Source organism: Chaetodon auriga, chromosome 19 (genome assembly GCF_051107435.1).
Source record: "Chaetodon auriga isolate fChaAug3 chromosome 19, fChaAug3.hap1, whole genome shotgun sequence".
Classification (NCBI taxonomy): Eukaryota; Metazoa; Chordata; class Actinopteri; order Chaetodontiformes; family Chaetodontidae; genus Chaetodon; species Chaetodon auriga.
In genome coordinates, this window is record NC_135092.1 from 9,827,703 (window position 1) to 9,848,432 (window position 20,730).

General features: G+C 41.7%; 2 protein-coding genes across 3 annotated transcripts; one reads left to right on the forward strand and one right to left on the reverse strand.

Annotated features, from left to right (window-relative positions):
- pgam2 (phosphoglycerate mutase 2 (muscle)) lies at nucleotides 1-1,927 on the forward strand. The gene is made up of 3 exons (XM_076758288.1): nucleotides 1-517; nucleotides 601-781; nucleotides 1,428-1,927. The coding sequence occupies exons 1-3, from the start codon at nucleotides 101-103 to the stop codon at nucleotides 1,595-1,597; spliced, it is 768 nt and encodes a 255-aa protein (XP_076614403.1). The 5' UTR covers nucleotides 1-100; the 3' UTR covers nucleotides 1,598-1,927.
- Nucleotides 1,928-3,398: 1,471 nt separating this feature from the next.
- Nucleotides 3,399-7,220, reverse strand: LOC143338326 (syntaxin-2-like). 2 transcript variants are annotated; one of them, XM_076758638.1, is made up of 9 exons: nucleotides 7,207-7,220; nucleotides 6,806-6,868; nucleotides 6,600-6,699; nucleotides 6,038-6,112; nucleotides 5,516-5,589; nucleotides 5,151-5,259; nucleotides 4,484-4,557; nucleotides 4,196-4,333; nucleotides 3,399-4,106 (listed from the first exon to the last, which is right to left on the reverse strand). In XM_076758638.1, the coding sequence occupies exons 2-9, from the start codon at nucleotides 6,824-6,826 to the stop codon at nucleotides 3,900-3,902; spliced, it is 798 nt and encodes a 265-aa protein (XP_076614753.1). In that variant the 5' UTR covers nucleotides 6,827-6,868; nucleotides 7,207-7,220; the 3' UTR covers nucleotides 3,399-3,899. The 2 variants fall into 2 exon arrangements, with proteins under 2 accessions (XP_076614753.1, XP_076614752.1); XM_076758637.1 differs by lacking the exon at nucleotides 7,207-7,220 and adding an exon at nucleotides 7,096-7,135.
- Nucleotides 7,221-20,730: the final 13,510 nt, after the last annotated feature.

Below are 20,730 nucleotides of genomic sequence, written 5' to 3' on the forward strand. Positions count from 1 at the left end.
GGGCTCACTGTTGGTCGGCCAGTGTGTGCGTGTGCACAACTTAGAAGGGCTGAGGGTACTGTGTTTGGTTTAAGGTAAACTCAGGAGTCACACTGCAAGCATGGCTGCTGCCCATCGTCTGGTTATCGTCCGCCACGGCGAGAGTGCCTGGAACCAAGAGAACCGCTTCTGCGGCTGGTTTGATGCTGACCTCAGTGAGAAGGGTATGGAGGAGGCCAAGCGTGGAGCCCAGGCTATCAAGGAGGCTGGCATGAAGTTTGACGTGTGCTACACCTCCGTGCTGAAGCGTGCCGTCAAGACCCTGTGGACCATCATGGAAGGCACAGACCAGATGTGGCTGCCTGTGATTCGTACCTGGCGTCTGAATGAGCGTCACTACGGAGGCCTCACTGGTCTCAACAAGGCCGAGACGGCTGAAAAGCACGGCGAGGAGCAAGTGAAGATCTGGCGCCGCTCTTTTGACATCCCACCTCCACCAATGGACAAGGACCACCCTTACCACAAAATCATCAGTGAGGTGAGACAACTGGCATGTTTGGCATGTCATTTATGTGTCTTGTGTGTATTGTTGTGGGACTAAACTTCCCTCTGCTGTTCCAGTCCCGGCGCTACAAGAATCTGAAGCCCGGTGAGCTTCCCACGTGTGAGTCACTGAAGGACACCATCGCCCGCGCCCTGCCTTTCTGGAATGACGTCATCGCCCCTGAAATCAAAGCGGGAAAGAACGTTATCATCGCTGCCCACGGCAACAGCCTCCGTGGCATCGTCAAGCACTTAGAGGGTGAGCTTCACAGTTCGTGGGTGGAAAACGCTTGAAAATGAGAAAGTTCTGCGGTAAAAAGCAGAGGTGAACACTGACATTATACAATCTGACACCACAAAATGGCAAATTAGCCCAATAGTTCGCTTTGAAAACGGCTTTCATCGCATCTGAATGCAAGGCCAAGACCTAAATAATCACAGTCAGACACTTCACACACACATACACACACACACAGTTGTGGAATACAGTGCATAAAAATAGCACACAGGGACTCTCAAAGGGACAGGGGAGACAGTCATGAGCTTGGTTCCCGTTACAGTCACGACCTTTATGTAGAAAGGTTGTACTTTTTCAAGGAGCAGCCAGACATGGATAAGGGAGTTATACAGCCAGCCTCAAGGGCAATAGTAAATGTCAGATAGGAATGGTATTTGTAAGAGAAAGAAGTAGATCAAGTTTCTTAGATTATATGTTACAGATTGCTGTAATAAAAATAACTTAAATGCAATCAGATATACAGAAAACCTGCCTAGTTGACTTATCGTATTATGTAAGACCATTGTCCTTCCCGTCTCCGCCTAGCTGGGCTGCAGACAGCCTTTCATTGTAGCTATCAGTTGCATCCCTGTGTTCTGTCTGCTCATCTGTCTGTCTGTCTCTCCAGGTATGTCTGATGCAGCCATCATGGAGCTGAACCTGCCCACAGGAATCCCAATTGTGTATGAGCTGGATGCAGACCTGAAGCCCATTAAGCCCATGTCTTTCCTCGGTGATGAGGAAACCGTAAAGAAGGCCATGGAGGCCGTGGCTGCCCAGGGCAAAGCCAAGAAGTAAGCCCGACTGGAGGCTCCGTGAGGAGGCAGAAATAGAGACTGTTCCCCCTTTTGTCCTTCAACCTTTCTTACCATCCACTTGTCCATCCTTGTAGTGCATTCCAACTGGGGAAATGTTTAATGGTTCTTTTGGAGACGAGCCATTTTCAGCACATTAGCCCTGTTTGTTTAATGACTGACAGAGAAATGACCTGTCAATCAAAACAGACAGCTGGGCTCCACATTTTATGCAGCCAAACATCACTCAGCCCTTTTAAATTGTGGTCAAGGCCTGTATGATGCAGGCCTCACCACCCTGGCGCAACCAATAAAGAAACCATGTTTTTATGTAGGCCTGTGTCTGTTTAAGTTTCCTCCTTTTTTCTTTCTTCAAATTACATTATCATCCTTATCCATTACTCTCATTCTCCTCCAGTGTCCCATTTTGAAATCAGTGGTTTCAGCAGAGTGCAAAGGTGCTGTGAAATGTTATCCAGGAGGCAGAGAGGTGGGGGGAGAGAAACAGTCTGAGAGACAAGTCATCGGGTTCGTCCTGGCAGCATTCCCATAATGCAGTCTGACAGTTTTTGTCTGTTCTCCCATAGTCAGATCACACTGAGAAGCACAAAGAGGAAGAATCATTTTAAGATGTTACAAATAACATCTTTAAAGAGAGAGAGGCGACAAATTAAAGGAAAACCTGAAAAGGTGAATGGAGGATGCTGTTAGAAGTGGTCTCCATTAAGATGACGATGCCTCCTTTAAAACAAAACCCTGTCCACACAAGCCCTGTCTTTTGAAAAGTAAAGAAAATACAAAAACACAATTGATATACTGTCAAGAGCATGCCAAACCCTGTTCATGTTGGTTCTGCTTAAATTTAAATCTGTATGGACAGAACATCACCATGAGCCTGACCTTTGAGGGCTGCATTCCTTGTAGTTTACGAGAGGGCTTTTGAGTGACAGAGTTGTCCTGCTCAGAGGGGAAAACTAACAAGCTTCAAACGTGTCAAACAGTCAGATTGCCTTTGCAGATAAACTATTCCCTTGTTTACATATTTTCAGGTGTGAGCCCACAACTGTTTCACACAAGATGAACTAAGGGTCTACAGCCAGTCGAGCAGCTCTGTGAGACTGTACTTGTGGTGCACAGTGGTGCTTTGAGATAAATGCTAATGTCAGTATGCTAACATGCTCATCAGGGCAATGCTAAAAGGCACTGATATTTAGCAGGTATAATGTTTACCATTATTCACTTAGTTTAGAATGCTAGCATGCTAACACTAACTATTAGCACTAAACACAAAGTACCACTGCAGGTAATTGGTCATAAGCCAAATTGACAGCTTGACAGAATGATAGTTAGAAAAAAAAAGCTCAATAAAGTTGATGTTAGCTTCCTGAGGGGAGCATTATTTTTCATTACATGGCAATCCATTTTAAAGTAGCTAGCTTGGTTAAAAAAAACACCTTAATGAGTCAGTGTCAGGTTGGATAATTCCTTTTTATTTTTTCTTGAAAAGAGCATAAAACATGACATGTTTTTTAAAATTATTCCAGTAATGCTGGTCAAACCAATCTTTTTCTCTTTTTCAATCATGTTACAATAAAGCACCAATGACGCATCGTGGATAGTAGCCACATACATTTTTTTCAGGATTGATTATGGACATAGTTTATCCTAAAACATTCCAAACATTTTTTCTGAATATTATAAAACACGAAAGCACATTATATTATTAAAAACACACAGTATCAGACAAACACACCAGAGACAGAGTTCAGCAGGACTGCAGAAGGGCAAATGATCCTGGCTCAGACTTCTAGCTAATGCTGTCCTGCCACCTACTGGCCACCAAGGGGTACAACAGTTAACTGTGAGTGAATTAACGAAGAAATCAAATGTTTTGTGTGTAAACATGTGTGTTAAACTATTGTGATGGAAATGGAGCAATTAGGCCATGTGTGGAAAAATCTCAGGACCTGGAATCTGTACACATTGACTGACAACTTAATTTAAAAGGTTTTTTGAGGTTGCATGCAGCATTTGTCCTTTTGACAGTCCACAGGTAGGCTCGCTTTCAAGGCTTGTCCACAGCGTCGTCACTTTCATTTGACAGGTCATTATCACAGCAGTTCAAATTCAAATGCACCATTTCAGTTAAAAATAACAGCTTCCTCATTATCCGTTAGAAAGAAGGCCTTTGAGGAGGCAGACAGGCACCGTACCATAAATCAGATGAAAAGCGTGCTCCGTCGAGCTCAGGCTTTGATGTTGATCAGGATATTTGGTGCAGTCAATGTTCAAACGGGCTCAGGAGCTCAGTCGTTGTTTAAGTTGGAGGCGTTTTGATCAGCAGCAGTGTTCGCAGTGGTTTTCCTCTTGAAGGGCTTCAAGAAGCTTGGGAGAGATGCTATCTTATATGGGTTTTTCTTGTACGTGACTGCTTTATGGGTTTCTGCTTTAGACGTCTCTACATACTCTGCAGCACTTGTCACATTTCGCTCTATGTTGTTGATTAACTCCCCCTGATAGAAGGAAAACAGAACCAACACCAGTCAAGTTTTGGGTGCCGTGAGATCAGTATGTTACACGTGAAATGAGGCAGCCGTCTCACCTGAATCTCCAATAGCATGGCCGTGTCAGCAAATATCTCGTGCAGCTCTTTGATGCTGGACTCCAGGCAGAGGATGTCCCGATGACGACATTCAATCTCACTCAGAGCCTGGCTTGAAATCTGAGCGTCAGAGTTGATCTGCGAAAGGAAAAGTGCACCAGCTGTTTCTCATCACACTCAACTGCATAACTAAGGGAGCAACAACAAAAAAAAACAGAAATACCAGAGATATTACTCGCTGTTGCGTAATCATGTGTGTGGTCCAGAACTGAAGTAAAATCTACTAACATCAGATATGAAGATGGCAAGATTGTCACGGAGCAGCATCTCCTCCAGCTCTTCATCTGTCGTCACTTTATCCACTGAAATAGGGACAAAGCGGAAGAGTTTGAAAGATTTTCAGCCAATTGTACAACAAAAACAGACAATCACAATCTCATTAAAGAAAGAGAAAACTGACAGATATCACCAGTCAACACTTATTTGTTGACGTGTGCTGCCAAGACAGAGTGCTTCTCGATGTTCACCACAGGATGGCGTACTTACACCTCTACTGCTATGCTGCTTTCCCGGAATTATAATCAGTTCAGTATACTGTCCATTTAAACCACTACCTGAGTGAGTAAGTGTGAGTGTGTGTGTGTGTGTGTGTGTGTGTAATCTGAAGGGAAAAAAAGTAGTTTTAAGATGGATAATTAAAATCTAATGCTGAGCTTCTTAATCCTTGGCAAGTAAAATAACATCACACCATCTCTGGCTGTCTGAAGAGCTATTAGCCTTGAACAGACACACAGGTGTTCTTGCTCATAAAGAGCTGGCAGGAGCTGCTTCCTCTCTAAAATACTGTACTGGCATGATAAGATGTATGATATGAAGTCCATTTACAGCACACTGAGCAGGGTGGAAGGAGGAGCAAGTTTTTCTGTTGTGGTTTGGTTTGTTTTCGGCAACTCACCGATCTCGAGCTGTCTCAGAATCTGCGCTTTGCATTTCTCTCTGAAGGACATTTGCGCCTTGTGGTAACCCCGCATGACTTCAGCGAACCACCGAGTCAGATGAGAGTGCTGGCGAAAGGGAGTCAGCAGGATTTCAAATCAGATTATCGAACCGCAAATGAAAAGGAATTCATTGAAACATCAGTCTTGTACTCAGACCATTGCCAATAGTGATGCTGTCAGGTGCATAAAGATCGAGGCCCATTTGAAATAACTCATTTGGTTTTATGGGATTTTTTTTTTTTCCCCTGGAGGACGTAATGAACTCAGAGCTGAGAATCTTTATACATCGGGTTTATTACAGAAAACTCAAGCACTGCCAGACCTGGTTCTTCTGAATCCGCTGGATTACTGAAGCGTCTTTACTGTTCTCATCAACAGGAAAGTCCTTCTGCATTGCTGGAAGAAGACAAGAGACAAATCTAATATGAAAACAAGCAGAGGATCAGTTTAAAGCCTCAATCAAAACTCAAACACGACGAGTCACGACTCTGCACGCAGTCATTGAAAGCATGTTAGTTAAACTACAGAGTTCTGTATCTTCCTACAATCTGGGTTTTGTTAATCTGACACACTGTGTTCAGAGGGGGGGTTTAGTAGCCTCTCTTTTCTATCAATCTGCAAGGCAAATCACTTGTTATGAACTACACAGTCCCAGAATTTGAGGAAGTGCGTCATGCTGCACAGTTCCTCCTCATCAACTCAAACAATGACAGTCTACAGCCTCATACTGATAATAACTTTGCATGTTTAAACACTGCTATATGTAAAACTGCTCTGTATCTGAGTCCCAGCCACAGTATGAGACAATATGTTCGACACAAAAGCACACTGTGCAAGCACTCACATTTTAACTTGGCTCGGACTAAGTTGGCGTTCTTCTTGGTCTCGCTGTTCAGCAGCTCCAGCTCCTCTTTGCTTCCTGAGAGCGTCGTCACAAGTTCACATCACGGAATTATTTCAGCGTACAGTCTGTCACCAAGGTGTGCAATGGTTGGGACAGATCCCTGACCAGCCAAGTGAGGCTGAATTAAGCTAACCAGATCCAGAGTGGTCAATAACAGTGAGTGGTGTACAAGTACGCGTATCCATGTTTTCACACATGTTCAAATCTTGTTTTTAAATTCAGCCTCCATGCAACACGGTGCCATCTGTGCTGAAATCATTTCAATGCTTTACCGCAAGGGATACCTGTTACCCTCCACAAACACGCACAGCTGTGTTTGTCAAAGGCTGTTTGTCCTTTTGACTTCCTAATGTTGTGTGCCCTGAAGGAGGAGACAGATCTCTGACAGCATCAGCCCGACCGTGAAGGCATCACGTTTCTACTATTCTGCCATCATTTATGTCATGACCACAGCTCAGACCACACATGCACTAACGTGCTGCTGCTCCCTCTCTGTACTTACTCTTGTCTTGTTTGGAGGCAGAAAGGATGGCACCATGTCTCCTCTCCACCTCCTCTGCTTGATAGGAGATTTTTTCTATGAGGCTTCTCACCTCCCCCACCTACACACACACACACACACAGACACCCACACACACAAACACTCACATTATTAGGCTGCTGGATAAGCTATAGGACAAGACAAAGGCAGACAAGCTGTGTGTTTACCGTTTTGAAAAAATCCTCCATGTTGACTGTGCCCTCTGGTCTACCTGTCCTATCATCCAGGTGCTGTTGAGGGAATTCAGCAGGTTAATTAAAAATGGCCACATAAACAGCCTTTGAACGCTGTTAACATCTGCTACGTTTATGTTTAAATGGGCTATTGAAGAATAAAAATCCGCTTTAATACGCTGCTGCCACAACACTTGCTGGATGTGTGAGCCGTTTCTTTTCTGCTCAGGCGACATGAAGACCTTCAACTCCGCCAAACTGTTGCCGGTAAAGAGGCCACTTACAGCTGCCATGCTCCCCGCGTTATCATGAGGGCAAAGAGACGTGAAACATCCGCGGTATTTCGTTTACTTTCGCTTACTTTCAGTCTTAACAGCAACGCTCGAGCTTTGTACCTGCCGTACGTCCGCTTCTGGGCCGAGCCGAGCGCACCTGTACGCTAAAGAGCGCGCACGCATGCGCGTTGCCGCCCAGCAAACAAAGAAGGCACGACAGCGGAAACATGGTGTGTGTGTGTGTGTGTGTGTGTGTGTGTGTGTGTGTGTGTGTGTGTGTGTGTGTGTGTGTGTGTGTGTGTGTGTGTGCAGAGAACGCCTGTCTGGATGTGCATACAGTGGTGGAAGAAGTATTAAAAAACCGGCCATACTAAGGAAAAGTCCTGCATTGAAAACTTGAGCTTCATGTCTTATAAGCAGGGTTCTAAATTAACTTTTTTGATCACCAGCCAATGTGGCTGGTGACCTTCTAAAGTTACCAGCCAATCAGAATTTCCACTAGCCAAATTTTTTCCCGGTGAAAATAAGAGATTATGAGTGCCACTGAATACATTTGATCATTTTATTTACATTGTTGGCATGAAAAATGCACAGAAAGTACAACACATGAAACAAAATATACACAGAAAGTGCAAACATTTAATTTATACAAACAAAAAATGCTGTCAGATTAATTATTTTATAGAAGACATTTTTCTAGTAAGTATTTAGTATCATTACATTCCTAATAAAATGTATTTTTCCTTTCAACTTAAAGTGTTTCTGCTTTCCTTCTTTAATAAGAAATATATATAAGTAACAGCCATGACTTAAACACTTGCAAAAAATTGCATTGGTAATAAATTGAATTATGTATGTACAACTAGAAAACACAAATAGTGCAGCAGTCAGTATTGCAGACTCCTTAGGCTTTCCTGATGACTTCGGGCACTCTCATGGTCCTTTACTGCCTCGACTTAAAAAGTATTAGTCCCCACCACAAAATTATTCGTCTTGTTTTTTTCTTTCATGAACATGCGGCAGTCCTTACAAAACATAACGGCATTTTCGTGATCAAACACAAGCCATTCACGACCTGTCAGCCATTTAGCGTTAAACTTTCTTTTCTTCGTTTCGCACGCTTTGTCGACATTCTCATCCCCTGCCTCCTTCCTCTTCTCGCCCCCAGACGTCTGTCCCAACCACGCATTTAGTTGAACTTTACTTTTTACTTTTAGCTAGCTCAGTCTCCTTTTTTACAGTTCATACGCCGCCGTTCATTCTTCTTCTTCTTCTTTGTGTTTGCGTTTCCGTGGTTTCTCGCGCCGGTTGCACTACACACTGTAGTGTGCCTGCGCACAGCCAATGGGCGTCTTGTACGTCATCACGTAGCATTACGACAGTGTTCATGGGAAATGTAGGACGGACTGTCAGGGGGACAAATGACCGAGAACTGTAGAGCGGCTCTGACTGACATGATTGCCTAATGCATTACCGGCCAAATTGGCTAGTAAGTTTTTATTTACACCCGCCAATATGAATTTTAACCCGCATTTGGCGGGTTGGCGGGTGTTAATTTAGAACCCTGCTTATAAGATATGTGAAATCCTGCATTTTCAGTATGATTTTAATGTTTAAAAATCAGACTGCACGTTCCTCGTCAAGTACGTAGTTATGCAGAGAAATGGACCGTCATGTGTCGTTTATTGTAACTTATTACGTTTTTGCACTGATATTGACCCTGTGCTGCATTCACGTGTTTGCATTTTACTGCTAGCTGTTGTAATGTTGTGCTGACTTGAACTTCTTATACAGTACTTTCATCTACAGCAATGCATCTTATTCTACAAGATCATCATATGTTTGTACAGTCACTGTCTTAATAAGGTTTTCGAAAATGTCAACTTTAGCCCTGTTTTCCGCTTTGCAACAGTAATAGGATGGAGGATTTTTAAACAGTTTGTTTAGCTGAAGAATTTTCTCAGCCAACAAAGGAACACACATCAGAAAAATTCAAAAACACCAAATTTGGAGATTTCACTGAATGGAAAGGGTGTGAAAAGTTGTAATCTGAAAAGTAACAAGTAGCTAAAACTGTCAGACAAATATGGTGTGGTGAAAAGTAGAATATTTGCCTCTTACTAAAGTCAAGTACCTTGAATTTGTACTTAAGGACAGTAATTGAATAAATATACTTAGTTACATTGCAGCACTGCATTTGTCTACATATAATAGAATATAAATATATAAAACAGCTATTTTTTGACAACCATTCTCCACATTTTGTATTAAGTTAATCAGTATCTTCAAGTCAAACAATAATCACCTTTTCCTTACTTCTTACATGACAACATGAACCAGTGCCAAAGCAAGCAGCAGGATCTCTGCCAGCTGTATTTGTACTGTTTACAAAATGGTAACCATCCAAGACGGCTGCCCTCGCTACTCTGCTGTTCTCCATACTGTATTATCAGGGGGAGTTGACCAGTTTGCACAGGTGCAGCTTAACAGCACCATGGACGGTTACAGCTTGGGACAAATGATGTGCTTGTTGGGGAAAAATCAGACTTTTATGAAGCACATGGAGAGGCTGACACACTTTAAACGCCGCTCCATGGAGTTTAAAATCTGTCTGGTCCTTCAAACAAACCGCAGCAGTTGAAGGGTCAGTTAAACGCGGAGCAGGTACATGTAGCAAATGCCTGCGTTTAATGTGTTTGAACAAATATACAGTGGTGCAAGAAGTATTGAGATTACTGAGGTAAAAGGAGCAATGCCACACTGAAAACACTCCAAATTCAAAACCTCAGCGTCTTAAAGTGCAGGATCCCTTTGAGTACGTAATGTGGGCTGATGTCAGCGACTCTGATGAGGACCGACAGCCCTGTTTGCTGCAGGATCGGAAAATTGACAACTAAATGATCTACATTCATGTAGTGCTTTAATCCAAGGCACTTTCTAGTGTGTCTCTCATTCGCCCATTCACACACACACACACAGACTGATGGCAGCAAGCCGCTATGGTTGTTCTTTGATTTTGATAAACTGTTGATGTCTGTTAACAATTAGTGACAACATAACGAAAGTGTTTTTGTCAGTTTCACTTATTTAATAGTTCAGAGATATAAAAATGCTGCCGTGCTGATCGATATATTAACATTGTCCATATCACCCACACATATTTTGAAGTGGTTATTACTGATAATAGACACAGTCAGTAGATACTGTTAGTAGGACCGTCGCTGAGTATCAGTTAAAATCATTAGTGTAGCCCTCTTAGAGGCTGCTGCAGTAGATAAAATGTGACAAAGTGCTCTCTAGGCTGCTCCCCTCTGCCACATGCAGCAAGTGCCCCCAAACAGGCCGAGTCCACCACTGTTGGCTCAAATATGGTCGTTTTATAAATGGTGAGCTCTGAGAAAAAGATCCTCAGATATAACTTCTTGCCGTTTCAAACAGATCCTAACTACAGTTAAGAGATGAATTGTTCAAGTTAGACATTTTCCAGCCCAAAGTCTGTACATTGCACTAAAAGCTCACCTGCAAAAAAATAAAAAATAAATAAAATAAAATAAAGAAATAAAATCCATTATGTTGTAAAAAGTAAAAGCAAGCTTTGTTCTCTGTATGCTGACTTACTAAAACTACAGTACAAACACTTCTGTGTGTGTCTGCACGTCCGACAGGCCCTTTATCACAGCAGGGTGGACACAGCTGCAGCCAATAAAATGAACTTCAGGTCTTCAAACGAGCAAACATTGACGATAATGTTCACTATCATTTATGTTTGGCCTATAAATTATTGACTGCCTAAATCAGACATTATAGAATTCAGTTGTAATATTACAGTAACAATATTTCAGCAACAAATCAGTCAAAACCAGACGATATTTGATGATCACAGTTTTGAAGCGCACAGCTGTGAGCAGATGTGTTTCTACGATCAGCTCGCCATATGTTCTGTCAGCGTGCCCTGCCCGAGTCCTCCTCTGTGCTCGGAGTCGCAGGAGGATCTCAGCATCTGCAGCATTTATCAGATGGAGGTTCTGCAGAGAAATAAATAACAGATTCTTCAGGGACCTACAGCGTGGCCTTTTCACATGAGTGACACATACAGTGAAAAGCTTCTGTCTCCTATCAGAAGTGCTGGTTTTCATAAATAATGCAGCAGGTGCTTGTGGGTACAAGAGCTTCTCGGTGTCTTGGTGCACGGTACAGTTGTATCGTTTCACCACAGAGGCCATGAACTAAAGGCTTTGGGTTTTCAAGAGACATTCTGCAGACTGTTCTATATGATATGTTGAATATGACACAATTTGTATGAAGTTTAATTTCAAAACAAAAGTCCCCTTTTTACGTCAATGAATGCTGCACATTCTGAAGCTCGCTTCTCAGAACCATCCCCAAGGCAGATGGATCCTTTGAGTTATCAAGGCGTGGCAGGATATTTGCTCACTAACTCGCGTAAGTAAATTTGCCTTCAAACATCTGTGCAAACGCCTTTATTTCTTTGTCTCCTTGTCTGTGAGTATAGACGACAACATTGAACCAAATGTCAAGAAAGCGAATGTGATTTCAACAAACTGCTAAACACGCCTGGAAACACATGTAGCAGAGTTATGCTGCAGTTTGATTGTGTCACGTTTATTTTAAAAGCTAAATGACAGCGATTGTCAATACAGCTGCATCAGTTTGAAATCATTGCATGCAGACAAAACATTACATTAATCCCTAATTTTTTGTGGGGTGTGTGGTTCAGCAACGTTTAGTATCTATGCATTCACTTTCTATGCACTGTAGAAAACATGGAAATTCTGACCTTTTCATTTGTAAAAGAGACATTTTATATCTCTCCAAAGGGAGGTCAGAGCATAACAGATTTCTGTCTTTTGGACACTTTAACAGGGTGAACGCTTCCCTCGGTACAAGTCTAATCACAGGGGCTGGAACACATGATGTCAATGTGAAAAACAGCCTCGCACTCGCTGCACCCCTCTGCTGCCCTTCAGACTACAGTTTTATACATGTATTATTTATTGAGCAGAGACGTGGAAACACATTTCTCTTCAGAGCCAGCGTAACTGCTCTGGTATCTCTTGGATTCAATATATTTTTGATATGAATTAAAATTTTAGTCCGTTTTATTATTTGATGCATTTCTTTCTCCCGACCACTAGAGGTAGCTTCAACATTAGAATTGGAGGAAAAGTGCATCTTCGCTCTGGGCCTTATAGTATGATAATCAATACCTGAATCAGCACTTCAGCTTAATTCAGTTTGGTCAGACTCAGGTTTTCTGAGAGATCTACATTTAATGATAAATAACCAATGTTTACTTGACAGCAAATATGTTCTATTTGTAATAATACATGTCAAGTGACAGCAAATCAGGAGGTGGTTTATGGTTTCTGGGTCAGCAAAGGAGACCGTACAGGTTTTTTTTTATTGATGGTGATGCTGCACATTACAAGGGTCTTTTACCCTCTATGAAAAAAGGTGTAGGAGCAACAAACTATAGACAAAGGAGTCTCATGGGTGGGTCGTACGTGGCTGGGCACGACTCACATTCTCCAACAGTCCCTGGACTGGAAACACCCGCAGTGCCTAAGGTAGGTAATTCAGTTGCTTTTGGCTAGTGTCCTGTCCAGGCAATAATGAGCTGCTAATCACTAATTAGCAGTCCGTCCTGTCCACACTAAGGCTAAAACAGATGTACCAACCTCTGCCAGCCTCTGCCTCTGTCTCTGTGCCAGCATTCTTGTCCCAGCCTCTACATCCAAGACATGCCTTTGTGGGATAACAGTGATCTAGCTTAAGATGTTGCAACATGCCATTGTAATTCATGGGTTGGTGGGACTTGTTCGCAGAGACAATCTCTAGTGGTGTCACTCTGAATTAGCTCAGTCAGCAGAGTGGTGTCTACCGTCCTGGAAAGCAGAGACAAGACACTGCGAGTCGCTGAAAAAGGCAGATTAAGTTCTCAACAAGAGGAATGAAGCTGAAATCAAAAGCTTATTTACTACCAGGGAATAATGATTAACGCATCCAAGCCCTTTGTATTTCTTCAGTTTAACAACTGTAGTTTGATTTTGAACAAAGAAACGCAAGACGTTCACTGTATAGCAGCAATGGATAAACTGAAGGCTGATTTGCGTGCATTAAAGAAACAGAATTTTTCACTGTGTCCTCACAAGTAAAACACTTTTTCTTTTTTTTTTTATCAATTATTTTAATCCATTTTAGCATGTCTAAGCAGTTATATTACTGTTATTGCATTTATAAGCACATTATAACACACTATAATGATGTTTCATGAAGCACAAAGAACCATTTTAGAGCTTGTCAATATTTTTTTTTTTTTTAGTAACTTTAACTCTCCCTGTATAGCTGCTCCTAAGAAACATCTAGAACTGATTTAGGAACAGTTAAAGAATGTTTGATCCATCACATTTTTGTTAGAACTTTTAAATCCATCTATAAATTATTAATGTATAAATAACAATCCTGTAAGAGTTGTTTGTGTGTAATTATATATCACTTAAAATGTATGTATATACAGCTGTTATACTGTGCTATCAAGCAGTCATTAAATATTTATAAATCAGCTATTAATGCTTTCATGTTTTAGACATTAATTAACACTTCTAAAATGCCCCTCAAATTTGCTTACACATACATTAGCATTTGTCATTGTGAGTTGTTTATAAAGTGTTTATATACTGCTTATAAAAGTTAAATAAGGTGAGGATAAAGTAAAGCCTCTCCATGAATTACAAGAAGAAAACGAGACAGTTTTATGAACAATAGCCAGCAGTGGCACAGAGCGAATCTAATCCCTGCACCTGGCAGTTTTGATGCCGTGATCTACCGGCGGAGCAGTGCAGGCCCACCCTCCTTGTTAACAGTTTTCAATGTAAATCAATAATGTATGCTGGCTGGCAGGCTCAGCAGTGCTTAGCAGTGATTTTGCGGACTGGCACATCCAGGAGTAGGCAGGCAGGCAGCTGGGGAGCTATTTTGTTACATTACTGAAGATGATTCCCCAGGAAAGCTGCTGTAGGCCACCAGTGGGGCATAGTCCAGCTGCAATAAGTGTCAGGCTATGAAATCTTGTCAAAGCAGAGATGACCACAGCAAAAAATACATATGATATGACTATTACTTGGCATTGAAATAGTGTAACACTGGTTTGTTTAAAGGGTAATAAATGTGGAACTCAAGCTCGTATGTGAAATAAATATGTAAATAAATACAGTTTACACCGTCCATCAGAGCCCTGTGATGGTTTGAATTTTTTTATAGTTGGTATACAAACACCATAACCAATATTTACCTAATCCTAACCCTAACCTGAACCTTAACCCAAGTCTTCACCTTAAATATAATGATTTACATTATCAGGACTTGCGTTTTGTCCCCAGAAAGAAGGCGATTCCCCACAATTTGAGATTGTAAACAGACTTATGTCCCCACAACATGAGTAAAACACATAGACACACACACACACACACACACACACACACACTCAAGAAGGCATACATAATTTAATATATTCACACCTCTGCTGCTCCTCCTGGCACCTGCCACCCCTGTCTCCTTTCTACTATTTTTAAATGAGAAATTTCATTAGCTATTAAAATGCCATCTCAAGACATCTGCAGTGATTTTGGCCATGGTCGGAGTTAACTGTGGAGTGAATGTAAGCCCCTTCACATGAACCACCCAATTAACCAGGCAGGCAGGCAGGGGTGGAGGTTTATGCTCAGTGCAATCCAGCTTAATTGCGTTTTCACTTTCATGATTAAAAGCTGGATCTGATATAATCGTGTAATGCTCAGTGGGTGGAGTTCAGCACTAGCGCTAGCTGTTGGGGTAAATCGCAGTGGGCCAGTCCGATAGCACAGCCTCTACTGAGGCTTTATTGTAAATAGAAAAGTCCATGCTTGTCTTCCAGTGGTAAATATAATAAATCATGGATGTCCAGAGTATTCCAGAGCTGTGTGTGATAAGGTGGTGTAATATATGTTCATGTTTTATCCACTTTATCTCTTGTCTACTTCTGCCTCAGTCATTGACTTCCTATATTTCCCAAAATGACCTCCAGCATCTCACAGAGAACTCGTCCAGACACAGGGGCGACAGTTTCCAGTTGAGATAAAGCACGTCATGCCCCTAAACACAACCTTTTACAGCTGCAATGCATTAAGGAGGGAGAACTGGATATATCTGTTTCCTTTATGATGGATTTCTCTCTGCGTGATGTTCAAATGTCAGCGAAGAAACAAGGAAAGAAACAAGGAACTTACTTTTTGATGTTGAAAAAGACCTATAGTGCAGCCTGATTATACCCAAGAATAAATGAGAATAGTGTTCCTGAACCAGACAACAGAATATCAAACTATAACTTCTAAATGGCATCTTTAATTGATGCACTATTCCAGTTGCAGTCAGTCACTCCTGTTTTATTAACAGTGTTATCAGTCGCAACATATGAGCTCATTAACTGACTCTAAGAATTCATTGTTTATCAGTAATTAACCGTTAATTATTTGAATAGTCATCACACTGACTGTCTCATCTTGGCTTCGCCTAGCAGGAGATTTGAGAAATGCTTCATGGGGTGATTGTGGGAAGGAGGGAGGAGGGGAACATGTCTCCTGAACAAATTTCGAGAGATAATTACTTTAACCCGTTTACGCTGACACATGTAGCACAGTGGATTCTCTAATTAGCCAGGTCATAGTAAGTGTTTTGAGCCGGTATTCACTTAACAGAACCAATAGAAGCCTTTTTATTTTGCATTCACATGTTCAGTTAGCAGTGTTGGGCAAGTAAGGATACTTGAAACAGTTCTAAATTTTTTCTCATATTACTCATTGCTCGTTTCCTGACTTTTATTAATAGTAGTTAAACAACTCCAAAACTGCCACACCCTCATGTCAAATAGCTGCACATGCAGAAACATTAAGCAACACAGGTTCAGGAGCAACCGGTCTGCACACTGGAGGCACTTAGTATAACTCACCAACAACGACTAGCTTAACGTGAGCCCTGTTGAGCGCACAAAGCCCTCAAGAAGTTGCATCCTTACAGTAAATCTTCCACATTCACTCCTGCACTGAACAAAACCATCTACTTCCTAGGCTGACCAGTGGCTAATGTTAGCAAGCGAGATAAGAAGACCAAAACAGTCTCACTTCCAACTCATCACATAAGGATGGTGTCAGTTTTAAGGCACTGGGTACCTCTTTAGCATCATTTTTCAACCTGCAGGGCTCTGAGGTTAAGTTAGCAATGTTAAATATGCAGTGTCCTTGCTGAGAACTATATTAAATATGTGGCTAACATTATGAAACAGTCGCACTTTGGTGGTTAAGTTAAGGCACCAACTTAGAAAAGTTCGGAAGTTTAGAAAAAGATCATGGTTTAATGGGTGAAAGTCTCTGCTTGGCCTATCCAACCACTCCAGCTTCCTCCATGGGTGGACTTTTCCCATGCTTCATATTATATCATTTCACAAGTTGGGAGTGAGAGCAGGCTGTCTATAAAAGTCCCCTGAAGCACCCTTCACATTGAAAATGATGCTAAAGGGGTACCCAGTGCAGTGAGGTGACACCATTGGATCATGACCAAGAGTCCGCATGTGACGAGCTGGAAGTGAGAACAGGTTGAGAAGACAGTTTGGAGTTACTGAGAGCCGCACTTCTCATCTTTGGTAGAGGCCAGGCTGACAGCCCCAAAATGTCAAATTAACGTTGTGCAGGTGGGATTATCAACTGAATTTCTTTGAGTAATAAACTATAATCCCTTTCATAACTTATCACTGAAAAAGTCATCTAAAGGCATTATGGTTGAATGCCTTCAGCAAAAGAGGTGCAACTTTCATGTATATTCATCTCAAAATTCAAATCTCTGTTGAAACTCCCCACTGACATTCCATACGAAACACATTTCCCATAACTGCCTCATGTCCCGCTGTCCAGTCATCAAAGTGAACAGCGCCTGAAAGTAGGGTATTATAAACTTGATGGAAGAATTGATTTAATCTCCATTCTCCACTTTATGCTATGTTGGACAATCAAAGGGACGCTCGTTTTCATCACACATCCATTATCCCTTGATGGCATATATTAAACAAATTTTTTTGATTGCTGTTAACGCTTAAAAGATCTACCCTTGGGAGTCCTTCAGTGGAGCACAACACTGTTCATTAACTTCTCTGTCACTCTTGTAATTGTGTGTTTTGTGGATTAAATTGTGTGCACGGCAGGGCACGAAATCACTGACACGCAGGAAATTGAGGTTGTATAGACACACACATGCAAGAGTGATGTTCTTTGCTGTGGACGCGTGAAAAAAGTTGAAATATCAATGGCTCTCTTTTAGCCAGCGTCCCTTTCCTTCAGGCCAGCTCATCACCCCTGTCTGACACTGGCACACTGGCATTGCAAGCAACAGCTGCAAGGCTCCTCTCTACCTTTAATAACCCTCAAATATGACAATGATATTTTCTCAAGATTCCTCTCGTCTTAACCGAAGAACTCTTCAAGCTGAAAATAAAGCACTGCTGCTCATTCAGCCGAGATACCTGGAGTCTGGGCTGCGTTTTATTCAGAGACCACAGAGCTCTCTCATCTTTAAAAGGGAAATTAGTCCATGATCCTACTTATTCCACATCAAGTGTAATAACTTCCTGCGCTACCAGCAACACAAAAATATGCATAATCTAATCTAAACTCTTGTCATTGCTCATTTCCTGTTCGAGGAGATATACAGTCTAGATTACAAAAGGAAGGTCGCCTCACAAAGTCTGTATCTGCTCCATCAGAATGTGATGTGAATGTCAAATGAGCGCGGCTCCAAGTTATATGGTCAAACCTGCCCTGTGACGCTGTGCACAGAAAAGTAAATCAGTGAAATGGTATATTGGCCTGACTCTCCGAGCCATGCTGGAGGGCACAGGCAGATATCACCTGCTTTGATGTTTACCTGTCAAACAAAGATGAAGGGTGTTGTTGGCTCTCTGCTTTTCACTTTATATGTTTTTCCTTAGATAATAATTTAGTAAAAAGAATGATTAACATGAACTATTAATTAAAAAATAACTATTTGCAGGCATACCGTAATATAAGTGCCTGCTTCATATGTCTGATAGTATATATTAAGACATACAGCAGTGCATGTCCTATTATCACTCATCTAATAAAGCTGTTTGTGGCTGCTGCTGCAGAAGTTGTCCATATTGGTACAGGAAGGCATGCTTGCTCATCTCAGCTTTGTTACAGAAAGCCGGTTTTACGTTCACTGTTTTTTCCATCGCTCCCAGCTTCATTAGCTTTTAAAACAAGCTGCCAGCACCATTTATGTAAATGGCTCATGATTTCATCTTTAACAAACAATGGCAGAAATTTCTGTGCTTTCATTTCAGTTTCACAGGGACAATGAAGGAACACTATAGAATGGCTTTTCTTCCATCTCGGCTCACCATGAATAGATCCCATAATTTATCAGAGTGGATTGCAGTTGAAGGCTTCAAATGACGAATAGCGGCAGGACAGAACCTGGAGGAGGATGATTATGAGGGAGATGAGGAGCAATGACACACCCCTGCATTATTTTACATCACAAGGCTACACATGTCAGAATCTGTGTCTCTCGTGCTCTTTGTTTAGTTCCCGCAATACAAAATCAGGTCACAATTTATGTTTACGACATACAACAACTACTAGAACATTACCTAAGAGCTTCCCTTAATAACCTCCTGTTACTGCTTATTCATAATAAGCAAGTTGTTTTACATTATGACCTTAACAACCCTGACCACCAACTCTCAGAATAAGTGCTTTATATTGATGAATAAAAAACTAGTAAATTGACTAATATGCACGCTAATAAGCAACTATTTAATGGTGAACACGTGCGCCTCAGTATAAAAGTGTCCGTTGAAATGGTCTCAGGATCTTCACATCTTGATAGTTGGAACATCAGTGAGAAATCGAAGACTGAAAAAGAGAAAAGAAAAGAAAATCCATTAAGAGAGAGACGAGAACCTGATGGAGAAGAGTGTGATTGAATTTTTGTCTTTGGGAGCTTTATTGTGGTGCAGACATTTTCTTGTTTTTGTTTTCATTGCTCCTGTAGAGTACATCCTCTCCCCCACCCCGCTGCACTCATCTCCTGCTTTTTGTTTTTTTGAATGAAGGTATCTGACCTATTGTCCACCCAGAAGCTTTCTATGGTTATTTTGCTGCTCTCTCAAACCAGTATCAACACTGGAGTCAGCTGATTGCAGTGTTATTCTCTGCGATATAAAAGCACAATGTTGCATCATATATATTATATACTGTAATATAGTAATACTGAAACATGTACTTAAGACAGCTAAAGGTTCAGTGTGAACATGGATAGATTGTGAGGCTCCTGTTGCAGAAAAAGATCATTCACAAATCAATTATACACGGAAAAATTTGAGCTCTAAACCCCAGTGTGGCAGACTAACACACACTCATAGGGCACCCTTGCCTTAAATCTCATTGTTATAAAGCAACGGTCATAATTGACAAGCCTAAACAGGTGGTTCAAACGGACAGCCTCCTATCCGTGTATGCTTAGCCATAAAGCATGACGGATATTTTTATTTTTGGGTTGCTCTTGGTAAAACACAGGCTTTAAGCACCATTTCTCGTTTTCAGCTGAGGCAAATGATTCCACTAAGCCATGAACTGTAGCTTAAGGCTCCTCTGGTATTCAAGACTGACTGACATTGACAAGTTACGTTCGCAGCAGATGAACTTCATCGACTCCTGGAAGCATCACTGATCACAGCATGAAAAGGGAGTAAGAGAAGACTGGAAATGAGAAATGCAGGTGGATGGAGGTCTAAAATATACAGGGTCGCATTTACTATTTGCTGGAAAGTCAGTGAAGACATACTGAAATCGCATGAAAGCGAATATACTTTCATTTGATAGTGATCGGCAGTTGACAGCCTTAAGATTTAGATCAAACAGGCAGAGGGAAGATATTTCAAAGTCTCAGCGGAGGGAGGATTTGAACTGTAGATGGCACTCTTGTGTGAAGAGTCTTTACTCCTCTGACGTAACTAAACAATTCTGTTTTCAGCCAGAAAGTCTAGCAAAGCTGAAGTTTAACCAACACTAATTACTGTAATTGCAATTGTTTACTTTCGTTATGTGATGCTGATTGAAACTGAGTTTGCCTCCCTCCGAAGCCCCATCAGGCTTTCATTTTCTTCAGGCTCCAAATCACTCCCAGAGCTTTCTGCAGAATGTTAAACACGCTGGATCAGCTCAGCCTCAATGCAGTCTGGTGAGGCGGCCTTGTCTTGGATCACTGTCACAGGTAACCTTGGCACCAAAGAACACCCAAAGTGATACTTTGATAGCCTGGGAGGGGATAAGGAGCTGATTTTGGTTTCCATCCTCCTCCTCTGCTCTCACCCACTGGCGAGGATTAGACTATAATGTCTCTTCGTGGTTCTAATCCATATCGAGCTCCTCGACTTTTTTGGCTTGGGACATCTTAATGTTCACTGATCTGTATGACCTGTATGACCGCTGATCACAGGTTGTACAGCACTGTGTCTGAGATTTAACAACTTCACAGAAAAGAAGGAGGGAGACGATTTGGAAGGCAGGTGAATGC

What these genes read in the sequence shown, in the direction of transcription:
- pgam2 (XM_076758288.1), top strand. Translation starts at nt 101, where the DNA reads ATGGCTGCTGCCCATCGTCTGGTTATCGTCCGCCACGGCGAGAGTGCC. An exon ending in ACCACAAAATCATCAGTGAG is followed by an intron (nt 518 to 600) that starts GTGAGACAACTG and finishes CTGCTGTTCCAG; the next exon opens with TCCCGGCGCTACAAGAATCT. An exon ending in CATCGTCAAGCACTTAGAGG is followed by an intron (nt 782 to 1,427) that starts GTGAGCTTCACA and finishes CTGTCTCTCCAG; the next exon opens with GTATGTCTGATGCAGCCATC.
- LOC143338326 (XM_076758637.1), bottom strand. An exon ending in AGTCCGAGCCAAGTTAAAAT is followed by an intron (nt 5,590 to 6,037) that starts GTGAGTGCTTGC and finishes GTCTTCTTCCAG; the next exon opens with CAATGCAGAAGGACTTTCCT. An exon ending in AGCGGATTCAGAAGAACCAG is followed by an intron (nt 5,260 to 5,515) that starts GTCTGGCAGTGC and finishes CCCTTTCGCCAG; the next exon opens with CACTCTCATCTGACTCGGTG.